Source organism: Trichosurus vulpecula, chromosome 2 (assembly GCF_011100635.1).
Source record: "Trichosurus vulpecula isolate mTriVul1 chromosome 2, mTriVul1.pri, whole genome shotgun sequence".
Classification (NCBI taxonomy): Eukaryota; Metazoa; Chordata; class Mammalia; order Diprotodontia; family Phalangeridae; genus Trichosurus; species Trichosurus vulpecula.
Genome location: NC_050574.1, coordinates 225,588,968 through 225,605,777, shown reverse-complemented (window position 1 = coordinate 225,605,777; position 16,810 = coordinate 225,588,968). Strand labels below are relative to the sequence as shown.

Here is a 16,810-nt window from a genome sequence, read left to right as displayed (position 1 = left end):
TGAATAGTGATGATAATTAAACCCAAGGGATGATGACATCATGGAGGGAGAGTATACAGAGAGCAGAGCAGAGGGCCTGGGACAGAGCATCTATATGTGAAACTGGGAGAAAAGCAAACAGATGAAAAATGAGACAAATCTGACTGTATTTCTATAATGACTAACTTAGGACTGTGGAACCACCACATCTGTACTCTTGTCAACTCAGTACCTAATGTGCGTGTGGGAAGTGAAAATGATACTTAAGAAAATGAAGGAGGCACTGTACACAGTAACAGAAACACTGTATGATGGTCAACTATGACTGACTTAGCTCTTCTCAGCAATACAATGATCCAAAACAATTCTAAAGACTCGTGATGGAAAATACTATCCATGTCCAGAGAAAGGACTGATGGAGTCTGAATATAGACTGAAGCATATTATTTCACTTTATTTTTTTCATGGTTTTTTCCTTTTGCAAACTGTAATTTTTCTTTTGCAAACTGTTTCTTCTTTCACAACATGACTAACATGGAAATATATTTTACATGATTGCACATATATAACCTATATCAAATTGCTTACCATCTTAGGGAAGGGGAAGGAAAGGGAGGGAAAAAATTTGGAACTCAAAATTTTATAAAAAAAGAATGTTAAAAATTGTCTTTACATTGGAAAAAATAAAATAGTATTAAATTTCTGTTCTGAAAAAAAAAAAAGAAAACGGAGCAGGGAAGAGTAGCTGTATTATACCAAATACGTACACACATACACTCAAATACACAAAGATATTCATGCTTGAGGAAGCAATTTTGAAAGCGCTGATGGATCAATTTTCAATATATTTTAAAATGGAAAAGATATCAAATGACTGATAAGGGGAAAAATTATACATTGTTGGGACCTCCTTGATTAAATTTCTGATTATTTAAAAGAATAAATAGAAGAAAGTCAAATAACTGAAAAACACCTCTTGTCCAGACTACTATACAACTGGGTAGAGTTCACTGAGTTAGTCCATTAGTATATTAATCTTGGACAGCAATTACAGATGAACTATGAGTGGGACCCAGGATTAAAGAGAAGGAAGAGAGAAGCTGAGCAGAACGTAAATTCCTTAACTGCAAGACCTATTTCATTCTTACTTTTGTATCCCAAGCACTGTGCACATAGTAGGTATTTAATAAATGTTTTCTGAACTGAACTAACTTGTACTTGGGAAAGTATTTTCAACAATCCCACAGAAAAAAGCTGACACAAAACCTCATCTTTTTAATAGCGATAATCTGATAACTATGTGGCTGTGTATGTGAGCTACAGAATACCCAAATCTCCAAAGAATAAAAATTATAGGTAACCCACAGTTCAATGTGCAGGGTGGGTATAAATGGGCTACGGCAAATGACCAATGATGATCTGTACATAGTAAACAGCATAAAAGGCAGATTTTTCCAAGGAATACAGGCTGGGCAAAGGAAGTGGGCCAATCAGGAAGTGAGAGTAAAAAGGTGGGAAGCCTAAGAGATGCATTCACTACCTGTTTCTCTGTGTTTAAGAGACCTAAAGAGGAGACTTCAGAACACAAGGCAGATCCCTTTGGAGAAGAGAGGAAGGAATCTGAAAAAGCATGGATGAGTTGTTATCTTTAATATGGGATGGAGCACCCACATCAGTGGAATAATAGATCCACTGAGGGATTCAAGGTTTGTTTAAAATGAGATAGACATGAAACTAGAGTTGGATTCACAAAACTAAAATTACTACAGTTTAAAATACTACGAAATCATGAAGCAAATGAATAAGCAGGTTATTAAAAACAGATTAATTAAAACATAATCAAGCTTACTTCCTTTTTCTTTCTTTCTTCTTCCTTTCTCTTCTTCTCCTCTCTGATTTGAGCTAACCGCTGCTTCTTCCGCTCCAATTCAGCCTTCAATTCACTTTTGTCTGACATGGTTGTCACCTTAATGAAAATACAATTATTTAAAATAATCAGAATGCTGGCAATAACTTAATTTTGCTAAAGTTAGATTTATAAAAGAAACACACTTTAAACAAATGCCATCAGTAAAGCAAAAGGTTTCATAATTTCTTAAGAGCTGGCAGTTGGAAAGATTACAAACATGAACAAGAAACAAAATCATTTCTATTTGAATAATAGTATATTTTATGTTTTTTAAAACTAGAAAATCCTCAACTCTTTAGCTCTCCACAACCTGACTTTCAGCTACATTTTTAGACTTATTTCACATTATCCACCCTTGAGTAGAGAGGCAGGATGGCCTAAGAGAGAGCCTCAAAGCCAATCAGACCTGGGTTCAAGTCCTGCTCCTAACACACACTGGCTATGTGAATTTGGTCATGTCATTTATATTCTTAGTTCTGGCAGGTCTCTTAAGACTATAAATTGCCAAGAAGATGTGGGACTGTGTTGATAAAAGGGAGTTTTCTTGTTTTGTTCTGTTTTTTTTGAGGGAGAAAAGGAGGGCAATTGGGGTTAAGTAACCTGCCCAAGGTCATACAGCTAGCTAATGTGTGTCAAGTGTGCAAGGCCAGATTTAAACTCAGGTCCTCCTGACTCCAGGGCCAGAGCTCTACTCACTGCGCCACCTAGCTGCCTCAAGAGGGGGTTTTCTTGAGGTGGGGGCAAAGTAGGGTGGGGGAAACGGGAGGTAGAGAGAAAGGATCTCTATAACAATGAAATCACAGGTCTGGTCCCCAGGTTATACCCTTTAGGCACATTTAGCCAGTAACCTAAAAATGCTTCCCTTCTAACTCAATATATTTCATCTTCTATCTCCACACTTTTAAAAAAATTTAATTTTCACAAGTGTTTATTATCTCTCTCATACTGCCTACTCCATTACAATTCAAATCTAAAATAAATATCTTCACAATAATTATGCACAGTCTAACAAAACAAATTCTCACTTTGTCCATGTCTAAATACGTATGCCTCATTTCTCTTCAGTCCTCTGGATTTATGGTTTTATCATTTGCATTAATCAGATTTCTAAAATCTTTCCAAGTTGTTTTTTATAATGTTGTCATCGTGTAAACTGCTCTTAGTTCTGCTCACTTCGCTGTGCATCTGATCATGAGTCTTTCCCAGTTTCCATCATTTCTTATAGCACAATCATATTCCGTTGTATTTATATACCACAATTTGTTTAGCCCTTCCCCCCTTAGTTTCCAACAAAAAGAGCTGCTACAGATATCTGTGTGCGTATGGGCTCTTCTCCTCTTTCTTGTACCTTTTTTGGGGCATAGTCCTAGTCAAAGTGTGTAGTTTAACAACTTTTATTCAATAAAGTTTAACAACTTTTGGGACATGGTTCCAAATTGCTTTCCATAATGGCTAGACCAAATCATAGCTCCATCAACAATGTATTTAGTGTGTCTGTTTTCCTGAATTCCTCCAACATTTGGAATTTCCTTTTTGCCAATCTGATGAATGTGAAGTGGAATATTAAGAGTTGTTTTAATTTTCATTTTCCTAATTATCAGTAGTTTTGCAATAAAAAACTGCAAAGATTTTTTTACCAGTAATCTGTCTCCCTATAAATTTTAACTGCATTAGATTTGTTTGTGCAAAATTGTCACAATCAAAATGATTTTGCTCTAATCATCATCCATTCCTGAAATATACACCTTCTTCATTACTGCCTCTTGGAATTCCTAGCTTCTTTCAAAGCTTAACTTGGGTACCACCTCCTATATAATTCCTTTCTCCACAACCTTGGTTGGTAGTGCTCTCTTTCTCCTAAAATTTCTGGCTATCTACTTATCTGTGTATATTTTTCCCCTCTCATTACGGTTTGACCTGACCTCTCCTCTTTCATGCCAGCCTCAGAAGGAGAGGTGAATCTCTTTGTCAATACCAATCACTCTACTTCTGCCTTTGATCTTATTCTCTCTTTTCTCTTCTGAGAACTTGATCCATTGACCTCTCCTTCAATGCTGTCAACCCTTCATGTTACAGTCCTATAGACATTCTGATCCGTAAAAATAAACTTCTGAAAAAGAGTAGTGTATATTTGCTCCCTCCACTGACTCACTATACTTTCACTCCTAACTCTTCACTATTCTAATGAAACCTCTCTCTCCAAGGTCACCAATTACCTCCTAGTTATCAGAAATAATGGCTGTTTCTTAGTCTTCATCCTTCTTGGTCTTTCTGCAGCAAATAACATAGCTGACAGTGCCAAAAATGACAACAAATGATAACAACTTTTGAATCCTCTCTCCTCTCTTGGGTTCCCTCACAACAACCTTTTCTGGTTCACCTTTGCTGACTCATGATCTTCCCACCCCCTAAGAGCGTGTGCGCTCTATTACTCTGTCTTTGGCCTTCTTTTCACTCTCTGAGTTATCGCATCTATTCCCAAGGCTTCAATTATATGCTTAAAGCAGATAACTCTGAAATCTGTATATCTAGGCCCAAGACCTTTCCATGCTCTTCAGTTCCATTTCAACTATCTGTGTGACATCTTTGCCTCAATGTCCTGTGGACACTCTGAACTCAACATGACTAAAACGGAACTAATCATTTTTTAAGGCTTTGTGCTCCACCTCATAGAGGACATTCTACTGCCCTTTCCTCACTTCCACTTCATAGAAATCCAAGCTTCCTTCAAAGCTCAAGTGTCAGCTCTTCCAGGAAGACTATCCTGACCCTGCCACTTGCTAGCGTCCTCCTCTTTGTAAATTAATTTGTATTTTAAGTTTTGCATTTACAAATATAAAATGTATTTGTTCATGTTGTTTCCCTGACAGAGTGGGAAGGTCCTTGAGGACAGAGAGTTTAATTTTTTATTTTATTTCCCCAGCATCTAGCACAGTACCTGACACTTTCTAGGCACTTAATAAATACTTCCTGAATTGAACTGGTACCCTTGCCTCTAATCTAGCTTTCATACAGTTTCCAAAGAAACTTTCCTAATGCACTGGTCTGCCCAAGTCATTTCTGTGCTGCCAATTGTGTAGAGAGAATAAAATATAACTAGCATATAAGTCCTTTCCCAATCTGACTCCTTTGTAGCTTTATTTCACTCTGCTCCTTCTCTTTCTGTACCCAATGTTCCAACCAAAGCAGGTATTTAGCTTTCTCTTGATTCCCTCTTCCCATCTCCAACTCGATGCATTTGTGCAGACTGAACCCTTTTTTCTTCTTTTGTATTTCACAATGCCTAGGAAATACTGTCTTCACTTCCGTAGCTCAGATGGCACCTTCTGAATGAATCTTTCTTTGATTGAAGAATCCTAGATTTAGAACTTGAAGGCACTCCTCATTGTGGGTATTCCCCAAGGTTCTGCCCTAGACCCTTTTCTCCTCTTCCTCTACAATCTCTCTTGGTAACCTCATCAGCTCCCGTGGCTATTGAAATAACTCATATCTATACATCCAGCTTCAATCTCAATTCTATATTACCAACTGACTATTAGATATTTCAGACTCGATGTCCTGGAGACATATGAAACTCAATACCCTAAAAAATGAACTTACCTTTCCTCCCAAATCATCCCCTCTTCCAAACTTCACTATTTTTGTACAAACCACCACCATTTCTCCAGTCTCTCATGTTTATAATATCAGCATATCCTCAATTCATCATTTTCTCTCATCCTACTCTCATCCCGTTCAATGTGCCGTCAAATCTTGCCCTTTCTATCGCCAAAACATCTCTCACTGGACCTCTTCATTCACTCAGCTAAGACCCTAGAGTTAGTTCAGGTCCTCATTACTTCTGCCTAGATTGTTGCAATAACCTCTTGATTAGTCTCTAGGTCTTCCAACTTTTACTACTGTTCTTCTTCTAAACACTACTGTCAGTGATTTTCCTTACGCACAGATGTGATCATGGTCCTTCCCTACTCAGCTCCAATGGTTCTCTATTGCCTCTAAGATAAAATGTAAACTCCTAGTATTGTTGTTTTCTTAGCTTTTAAAGCCCTATACTGACCCTAAACTACCCTTCCATCCTCAATGAACATTATGCCTACTCCTTCACACTGTGATCCAGCCAAACTGATTTATGCTTCTCACAAAGAACACTCTATCTCCTGTCTCCACACCTTTGTACTGGCTGTCTCCAATGCCTCTCAGAATCTTTTTCTTCCTTTAAGATACTACTAAAGTCCCATGTTCTATAGTGAAGCTTTTCCTGAACTCTTCAATTGCTATTCCTTTTCCTCCCAAATTATCTTGTATTGAAAGGAGTACAAAATATTAGATTCTGCTGTGTTTACTGTTTGCTGATCAGGAGCAAAAAAGGATTGACCAGTAAGAGCCCTAAAGGTTCATTTCCAACAAGGTACTTCCCATGTATATGTTATGATCATATAAAATTCTTTGATAGATGCCAATCACAAGGATCGTTTTATTCCATCATCTTCTGATTATCAATATCAAGTGAGGTATAAACAAGGAGTCTGTGGAGAATATCACATGCAAAGTCCAAAAAGAAGAGGGATTCTCTATAGATGGCAAAGCCTTTTATTTCTGAAAAAAATATTTTATAAATTCTTTTGTTAATAATTACATGTTAATTTTTTGTCATTACTATGAGCAGTATTTTTTTTAGTACTTCTTGGTTTCTGTTGCTAGTATCTAAGAATGAGGATGATTTGAGAACTCATCTTATATTTTGCTACCCTGTGGAACTAATTTATTTTTTGTCAAGTTCCTTTGATTTCCCAGACATATATGAGTTATCACGCTGATTTTTTCATGTCTTATTAACATAGGGGGCATTTCTAAAACTATTTTACAGAGTAGTAATACTGGACAACCTTGTTTTGTACCTATTTATAGGGGGAATGCTTCTATTACTTTCCATCCCATGTGCAGTCGGCTCAGTAGACTGTTTCTGTAATGCCAAGGATGTACACCTATATTGTCACTAGGGACTCAGCACTTTTAAGCTGACCTGAAGAACTAACATTCAGTCTATGGTGGGAAGAGAGAGATAATAAGCATTATATATAGTACCCCAGAATGATTTACACAACTCTGCCCTGTGTCTATCCTGTAAGCTGTTGAATAATTAAGCTGAGGGGGCAGGGGAGAGAAGGTGGACCAGTGACAGGTAGTTGGATGGAGAAGAAAAATCAAAAAGGGGGAAGAGTCCTAGAAAATGGAATATTACTCACCTTAACTGAAAGAGGAATCTACTGAAACTGTAGCAAGTGAGGTGAGCTCCCAGGATGGAACAAAATGGATGGAAAAGAAAGGAGGAGTATATTCTATGTAGAATGGCGAAACCCTTGTTTTTGAGTGGTTTGGGGGGCACCCAGAGACTGTGGGAAAACAAAGTATAAAAAAAGGAATCGCTGGTCTGGTAATTGGTTTTAAATTCTATGACAATGACCAGATCACTCCTTTATCTGTACTTTCAGATGAGATGAAATGAAATATAGAGACTGAGGTAGCAACAGGAGGAACCTGAGACAGAAAAATGTTGCTTGTGTTGCCTTAGTCCAGGGATGGGGAACCTGTGGCCTCAAAGCCCACGTGGCCCTCTAGGTCCTCAAATGGTGCCCTTTGACTAAATCCAAACTTCACAGAACAAATCCCCTTAATAAAAAGATTTGTTCTGTAAAACTTGGACTCAGTCAAAAGGCCACACCTGAGGACCTAGAAGGCCACATGTGGCCCTGAGGCCACAGGTTCCCCACCCTAGAGGCTTAGTCCATTAGACTGTGAGCTCTTTGAGAGCAGAGACTAATACTATTCATTCATTCTTTCATTTTTAACTTTTTTTTAACATCCCTAGCTCTTAGCACAGTTCCTGGAAGACACTAGAGAATTACTAAATTCTTGCTGACTGGGGAGGGAAAGTGGGGATTGGGGGAGAAAAGTCATCTAATCTGGCCTTCTCATTTTACTGATGAGGTAACAGGCACAGAAAGGCAAAGCAACTTGTTCAAGATCACACACATATTAAGTGGCACAGTTCTCATTTAAACCAAGGTCTCTCAACTCCAGTCTCATCATTTTTCTACTACACCATGTCCCCATTTTAAAATGGTCAATTTCTCCATAAACTTTTTGCCTCACCACATTCAACCTTTCCCCATCAGATGCTAAGTTTCTTGCGAATAGGAACTGTATAATTTTTCCTATCTCTTCTCCACTCCCCACCCCCCAAACTGGCACAGGACCTTCTACACAGAAGATGCGTCATAAATATTTGTTCAAATTAATTGACGCTCCATTCTGGAGAGCAATTTGGAAGTATGCCCACAGGACTATAAAACTGTGCATACCTTTTGACCCAGCAAAACAACTAGGTCCGTAAGCCAAAGAGATCATACAAATGGGAAAAAGACCCACATGTACAAAAATATTTATAGCAGCTGTTTTTGTGGTGGCCAAGAATTGGAAATTGAGGAGATGCCCATCAGTTGGGGAATGGCTAAACAGGTTGTGGTATATGAATGTAATGGAATACTGTTGTGCTGTAAGAAATGATGAGCAGGCGGACTTCAGAGAAACCTGGAAAGACTTATATGAACTGATACTGAGTGAAGTGAACAGAACTAGGAGAACATTGTACACAGTAACAGCCACAGTGTGTGATTTCATAGACTTGGCTCTTCTCAGCCATGCAAAGATCTAAGACAATTCCAAAAGACTCATGATGGAAAATGCTATCCACATCCAGAAAAAGAACCATGGAGTCTGATTGCAGATTGAAGCATATTATTTGCTCTCTTTTTTGTTGTTGTTTTGTTTTGTTTCTTTTTTCTCATGTCTCCCATTGGTTCTAATTCTTCTTTATAATATGACTAATGTGAAAATGTTTAATATGAATGTATATGTAGAGCCTACATCAGATTGCATGCCATCTTGTGGAGGGGGGAGGGGAAGAAGGGAAGGGGAGGAAATTTAAAACTTAAAAGCTTATGGAAGTGAATGTTGAAAACTAAAGAAAAATAAATAAATAAATCTAAAATAAATAAATTAACACTCTCAATCACCCTCTTCTCCTTGATACTCTCTTCTCTCTAGGCTTCCAGAACATTATTTTGTCCTAGCTGTCCTTCTACCTATCTGACCTCTCCTCAGTCTCCTTTGCTGGATCTCCATAAAGGTCACCCTTTGCTGTAACCCAGAGCTCTGTCCTGGGTCCTCTTCCCTTCTTCCTCTATACCATTTCACTTGATCACCTCATCATCTCCCATGGGATGATCATCCCATGATGGTCACCATCATCTCTGTACCAATGATCATCAAATCCAGCCCTAACCTCTCTCCAGACCTTCAGTCTTGCATCTCCAGCTGCCTACTGGACATATCAAACTGGATGTCCCAAAAACATTCTTAACTCAACTTGTCAAAAACTGAATTCATTATCTTCACACACACTCCCACAAACCTTCCCCTCTTCCTCACTTCCCTGTTGCTATCTCCACCACACTCCCAATCAAGCAGGCTTACAACCTAGGTGTCATACTCAATTGCTCACTATTACCCTCCATATACAATCTGTGGCCAAGTCCCATAGATTTTACCTTTGCAAGAACTCTTCTAGAGGCTTCCTTCTCTCCTCTGACACTGCAATACTCTGACAGAAGCTCTTATCACCTCATGCCTGAACTACTGCAATAGCCTTCTAGTCTCCCTGTCTCAAGTCTCTCCCTACTCCAATACATCCTCAACTCATCTGTCAAATTTCTTTTCCTAAAATACAGGCCTTACCATGTCTAACTACTTCCCCCCTGTTCAACGAACTCCACTGGATCAAATATAAAATCCTGTTTGGTGTTCAAAGTCCATCATAATCTGTCCTCTTCCCCCGACCCCCCCCTCCCAACACACACGTTTCCAGACTTCTTATACCTTACTCACCCATTTACTCTGGAACCCAGTGACACTGGCCTCCTTTCTGTTCCTTACACAAGACATCACTGCACCTTCACTGGCTGTCTCTAATGCCTGAAATTCTCTTCCTCCTCCTCCACATCCTTCCTTCAAGTCCCACCTAAAATCCCACCTTCTACAAGAGGCCTTTCCTGATTCCCCTTAATGCAAATGCCTTCCCTAGGCTGATTATCTCCAATTTATCTTGTATATACCTTCTTTGTATATAGGTGTTATTATGTTGTTTCCCCATTAGACTGTAACCTCCTTGAGAGTGGGTATCATCTTTTAGCTTTATTGGTATCCCCAGGGCTTAAGTGTAGTACCTGGAACATAGTAAGGGTTTAATACATACTTACTGACTGACTCATTTAATTGTTAAACTGAATAGTAACAAAAAATTCCTCACGATGCAAAAATTGCTGGTGAGTACTACTTTGATAAGGAGGGCAAACAAAAATAAATTGTCTTATTAAACATCAACCGAGACGGGCATTAAGGCATCTCAAAGGTAACATATACAAAGCTAAACTTAATCCCTTCTACACTTAATCTTTCTCTAAAGTTCCCTATTTTCGTTGGGCCACCATCTTCCTAGTCACCCTTATTTCTATCTCTGTCCCTCATATGCAATCAGTAGCTAAGTCATTTCAATTCTACTTCCACAGCACCTCTCACTTCTATCCTCCCCTTCCTTTTCATTCACATGACTACACTTCTTTAGGGCCTTATTATCTTTCACTTGGCCTATGGCAAGAGGCTCCTAATTGAGGCCTTTCAGTATCTCCCCTTTCCACTCTATCTTCCACACAGCTGCCAAAATAATCTACCAAAAGCACAAGTCTCAATGTGTTGCTCCCCTCCTCAAGAAATTTCAGTGGCTCCCTACTGCCTCTAGGGAAATGCAAAACTCCTTAAGGAGCTTGGCATTTAAAGTCCTCACAATCTGGCTCCAGGTATTTCCAGGTTTACTGCACGTTACTCCCCTTGACACACTTACCATTCCAACTAAATCGGCCTACTTGCTAGGTGCCTGTACGTGACATTCCATTTTCCCACTCCATGTGTTTGCCAGGCTGTCCTCCATGCCTGAAATGCAACTCCTCTTCTCCCTTCTACCTCTCAGAAACCCCGGCTTCCTTCAAGCTCAGTCCATGTGCCATCTCCTACTGGAAGTCTTTCTTCATCCTCTTAACTGTTGGTGTCCTCTGCTTCAAATCCGATTATTAGGTACCTACTTTTTTGTTTTTATATTGCAACTGTCTCAAGTCTCTCCCCACTCCAGTCCATCCTCCACTCATCCCTCAAATTTCTCTTCCTAAAATGCAAGTCTTACCATGTCCCACTACCTCCCTCCCATTCAAAGAACCCCACTAGATCAAATATAAAATCCTGTGTGGTGTTCAGAGTCCATCATAATCTGTCCTCCTCCCCCTCAACACACACATTTCCAGATTTCTTATACTTTATTCCCCCATTTACTCTGGGATCCAGTGACATTGCCTTTTTGTTCCTTAACTGTTGGTGTCCTCTGCTTCAAATCCAATTATTAGGTACCTACTTTTTTGTTTTTATATTGCAGCTACTCAGTAGAATGGAAGTGACTGGAGGGGTGGAGGGAGAAGGGTGTTGTGCCTTGTCTTTTGACCCAGACCTAGCAAAATGCACTGCACAGATTATTTAATGAACACTTAAAGACGTGGATAAATACCATTAAGACATGGATCTGTATGTACAAGCTGGGCCTCAAGAAATAATTAAATGGGCACAATTTATCATTCTTGGTTTCAAAAAGAGCTATTTAGTGAAAATTTAGGGGTCATTGCTGAGATAATTTTATATTAACAGACAATAAATTGTATTCTACTTCAAACCACTAATTTATTAAATAACAGCCAATTTCTCTGCGTTTCTCTTTAAAACTGTATTAATGCTTTTGAAAACTGTGGCTTTAAAAATGTTTCAAAGTATTTGGGAAAATTCTAAAGAAACACGAGAAATTGTCATTGTTATTATACTACCAAAAATGGCAAGTTAGGAAAGAAAAAAATCCAACTGTTAATTAAAGTGCAAAAGAAATTTCAGGAGGTAACACTTCCCCAGGATGGGTAAGGAAGGCTCTGAACTTCAAACTGACAACCGTCCACTCCCCCAAATAATAGAAAGTATTTCCCCAGTATACTCTTAAAAAAAATAAAATCAAAGATGAAACACTTGTACACACCTGAAAACAGAAACCGAACGAAAAGTATTTATCCTGTTTTCATTTTTCTCTAGCTCTGTACTACACAGATGTGGTCCAGGGGTTCTTGGATCCCTACAGCAGTCTGGCACTATGGAACCCTTCTCAGAATATTTTTAAATGTATCAAATAAAATACAAAAGAAACCAAATACATTGAAATAGTTATATTTTGAAAGCCAAACCAAATTCACGGCCCAAGGTTATGAACCTCTAACATAGAGTCCGCTATTGATAACTACTGAGCATCTCCTATACTGCCTATGTTCATCCAACAAACTGCTAAGTTATATCCGAGATATCGTAGTAAATGCAGAGCAGAAAACATCAAGTCGCCTAAATCCCGGCTCTTGTCCTCAGGGAGCTCTCCATCTAAGTGCATGTTTGCTTAGGAGCTGCCTTTATTTTAGTTACAGACATGCAACTAGGGCTCCGCGATCTCCCCGGGGGGAAAGGGGTCTCCGGGGCGCACCCCTGGGGTAAGCTCAGGAGAGTTTGGGGCGCTCAAGGAGGTTCCGAAGCTCGACCGGCCAGGTCGGAGCTGGAGGCGCCCCCCCGGGGCGTTTTTATGGGACCGCAGGCGGGGTCGGAGCCAGGGCCGGAGGGAGAAGCAGGGGAGCGAGTGTCCCCGGGATGCAGCTGCGGCAGCTCGGCGGTCCCAGCGCACAGCTCCCGTAGGGAGGTCCCGGGTCTGGCCGGGCATGGGCGGCTCCCGGGGGCGGTGCCCTCCTCCTTGGAGCCGCCCTGGGCCCACGCAGGGCAAGGCCGACTGACAGCGACGACCCCGTGCACGCAAGCGGGAGGCTCTCTTCCGGCCTAGCCCAGGGGCTCGGGCGTGAAGGGGCTGCGGAACGGAAAGGCCAACCCACCTGACGGGGGCGCGGAATGGAGAGAACCCGTCTGACTGACCACGGCTCGCCCGGAACTGGGTCTTCTGCCTCCGCCGCTCCCCGGACGCTGACGGGCCCAGCGGCTCTCGCCGGTTCTTCGGCTTTCCCGATCACACAAAGAGGGATGGGCGTCGGCTACGGCCAGCGCCAAGGGACAAGCAGCTTCGCTGGGACGCGGTTGTTCGTGGGACGGAAGGGCGGAGCCTTTTGGATGTCCTCGAATTAGCCTCAAGTAAGGAGGGAAAGAAGGAACTCACCGCCCTCGGGCCCCACCAAGTTTACAGCCTTTCGAAAGTCAGAGGAATCGCCCCGAATTTACACAAGCTGGGAAGGCAACCCCGGCGCTGGAAGCAGGTGATTGCCCAGAGAACTACAATTCCCAGGATGACGCGGAGGCCAAGTGCGATGCGCGGGGCATTCTGGGAAGTGTGGTTTTTTCTTCGACCGTCTTGTACGCTGGGACTTGTAGTATGTAAACCGCGAGTCTTTGCCGAGTCGTGGCTTCTTACTCTTTGCTTTGCCTTGTTCTCTTAAAGAGAAATTAATAACAGTTTTAAGCACCTCTTTAGAATGTATCTCTGTCCTTTTTTTTTTCCCCTCCAGAATTTGCTACAAATAAGAGAGGCAAGTGCAGCTGGAAGACCTGAGTTCAAGTGCTGCCCCCAACACATAACTGGTTGTGTCTCTGGGCAAGTTACTTAACCTCTGTTCTGGGCAATTCTTTAAGACAGGGGATCTCAATGTTTTTGTCTTATAGTCCCCTTTGCTAGTCTAGTGAAGCCTATGAACCCCTTCTCAGAATAATGCTTTCTCTAAATTTCAGTTAGAGATGATTGAAAATAAAGAGGTAATTTCCCTCCCCCCCCCCCCCCACCTTCATGGAGTCCCTGAAGTCTAACCATAGATCAGGTTAATGCTACTTGCTAAATAGATTTGAAAAAGTATTGCCAATTCATTGCTCTATGTAAAGCAAAAGTTCCTGAAACTTTTCCTGCAACAGCAAAAACAACTTAATTGTAAGGCTGAGATATCCTGAATGGAGGGACAGCCTTAAGGCCCAGAAGATATATGGTCAAGTCCTGCCTTCCCCATACACAGGCCATCTTCTCCTGTACAGGGTGCATTGCCTGAGACTATAAATTGCAGAGAAGGTACCAACCTGCAATAGCAGAGGGAAGTTTTCTTCCCTCTGAGAATTTCATATGCCAGTGAAATCGCAAGTTTAGTGCCTTTCCTTAATAAGGTTGATATTCAACAAATATAGAAATTTAAGACGTATTATAAATATTCTTTTAAAGAATGTTATCTAGACCCCTTGGCCTCTGTTCCCTGAGCCCAGCAGAGGAAGCCCCATCCAGAAACTCAACATGTGTATTTGCAAGATCCAGAGAAGAGAGATCTTTGACTCTCACGGAAACCCTGCTGTTGAAGTTGATCTCTACACTGAAAAAGGTCAGTTCCGAGCTGCTGTGCCCAGTGGTGCTTCTGCCAGTATCCATGAAGCCCTGGAGCTCTGAGAGAATGATAAGACCAGCTTCATGGGGAAAGGCGTCTCAAAAGCAGCTGAGCACATCAATAAAACTATTGCCTCGACCCTAATTAACAAGAAACTGAATGTTGTGGAGCAGGAGAAGATTGACACTGATGATAGCTCTGAGAATAAATCTACATTTGGTGTAAATGCCATATTGGGAGTGTCTCTGGCTGTTTATAAGGCTGGAGCTGCTGAGAAAGGTGTCTCCCTCTATCGCCATATTGCTGACCTTGCAGGAGTGATGAAGTCATCCTTCCAGTTCCAGCTTTCAATGTGATAGATGATGGCTCCCGTGCTGGTAACAAGCTAGCCATGCAGAAGTTCATGATCCTCCCTGTTGGAGTAGCAAACTTTTTTTTCTTTCTTTTAAAAAAAAATTATTTGTTTTTAGTTTTCAACATTCATTTCCACAAGATTTTGAGTTACAAATTTTCTCCTCATTTCTCCCTTCCCCTCCACCCCATAGTAACAACCACACTGACACACCCAGGATGGCTGCTAGTGCAGGTTCTTTTAACTACTTTACTAGGAAACCAACTTAAAAGGGGTCAATGATCTTCTTTAATTAAACAGAAAAAAATACAGAGAAGAGAAATAAAGACCAACAGACAGGGCTCTACTGCCTGAATCAAAGCTTTACATCCACCATTGGATTGAGAAAGCCTTTACCTCTGAGCAGTCAGGGAGCTCTGAACATGCGTGGAGCAGCAAACTTTAAGGAGGCCATGCGCATTGGAGCTGAGGTCTATCACAACCTGAAGAGCATAATTAAACAGAAATCGGGACAGGACACCACCAATGTAGGGGATGAGGGTGGCTTTGCTTCTAACATGCCGGAGAATAAAGAAGCTCTGGACCTGGTAAAGAATGCTATTGGTAAGGCTGGCTGTACTGATAAGGTCATAATTGGCATGGATGTTGCTGCCTTAGAATTCTTCCGATCTGGGAAATAAGACTTGGACTTCAAGTCTCCTGATGATTCCAGCAGATACATTCCCCTTCTGAGCTTGGAGACCTCTACAAGAGCTTCATCAAGGACTATTAAGTGGTGTCTATTGAAGATCCCTTTGACCAGGATGATTGGGAAGCTTGGAAGAATTTCGCTGCTACTACAGGCATCCAGGTTGTAGGAGATAATTTCACAGTGACCAATCCCAAGAACATTGAAAAGGCTGTGAATGAGAGGCTGCCTCCTACTCAAAATGAACCAGATTGGCTCCATGACCGAATCTCTACAGGCCTGCAAGCTGGCCCAGTCCAATGGGTGAGGAGTAATGGTTTCCCATCATTCTGGGGATACTGAAGATACCTTCATTGCAGATCTGGTGGTGGGTCTCTGTACTGGGTAGATCAAAATTGGTACCTCCTGCCAATCTGAGCATCTGGCCAAGTATAACCAACTTCTCAGAATTGAAGAAGAACTGAGCAGCAAGGCTAAATTTGCTGGAAGGAATTTCAGAAACCCTCGGGCCAAGTAAGCTCTATGGCCAGGAGGCCCAAGAGCTCCCAGACACCAGTCACCTCTGTAGAAGTCTGCTCCTGTCTTAAGAATGGGCAGCACCAAGTACTAGACCAGTTTTCTTTTGGGGGCAGGGACCTCTGCTGCTTAACTTCCCTCTCCCTTCCACCTTTCCGTGATGTTCTCACTGCTTCGTAAAAACTGTCTTAACACCAGAGACTGCCTGATCATCTGGCTCCCTGTTGGAAGACCCTTATCATCTTGTGACTGGACAGAATCACCTGTTCTCACCCCCAACCCTGGTATTGATGTGTGGAGCCCTGTATTTGTAACGCAGCCCCGACGAACCCACAGGGCAGATCCTTAGTGTCTTATATGTGTAGAATAAAAGTATTCAGTAACCCCCCCACCAAAAAAAAGAATGTTATCTAAAAAAAAATATAAGGGCTTTTGGGGAGGCTGATGCCAGAAAAATCTCATCATTCTTTTTTTGACAGTATAACTGGACTAGCACATTTTGAGATAGTGATATGTAATAGTTGATGATTATAGCTGATATTTATCAATAAGTAAATAAACATTTATTAAACAATATCATATTCCAGGCACTGTGCTAAGGGCTAGGGATACAAAAAAAAAAAGACTTAAGACTGTCCTTGCCCTCAAGGAGCTTACAATGTAATGGAGAAGACAGCATGCAAACAAATATAGACAAAGTAAACTTCATACAGGATAAATAGGAAATGATTAACAGAGGGAAGGCACTAGAATTAAGAGAGATTAGAAAAGGCTTATTGTAAAAGACGGGCTTTTAGTTCAAACTTAAAGGAAGCCAGGGA

At 41.1% G+C, this 16,810-nt stretch overlaps 1 protein-coding gene and 1 pseudogene across 1 annotated transcript in view; one reads left to right on the top strand and one right to left on the bottom strand.

Moving 5' to 3' along the window:
* The window catches only part of DYNC1I2 (dynein cytoplasmic 1 intermediate chain 2), a 71,257-nt gene extending 58,154 nt beyond the window's left edge, over positions 1–13,103 (bottom strand). The window contains exons 1-2 of the mRNA XM_036747646.1: positions 12,958–13,103; positions 1,829–1,945 (exon numbers count right to left, since the gene is read on the bottom strand). Coding sequence (XP_036603541.1) covers positions 1,829–1,936 — 108 coding nt within the window. The 5' untranslated portion in view covers positions 1,937–1,945; positions 12,958–13,103. The remainder of the gene's footprint in view (positions 1–1,828; positions 1,946–12,957) is intronic.
* Positions 13,104–14,345: 1,242 nt separating this feature from the next.
* On the top strand, positions 14,346–16,543 carry LOC118840138 (annotated as a pseudogene).
* Positions 16,544–16,810: the final 267 nt, after the last annotated feature.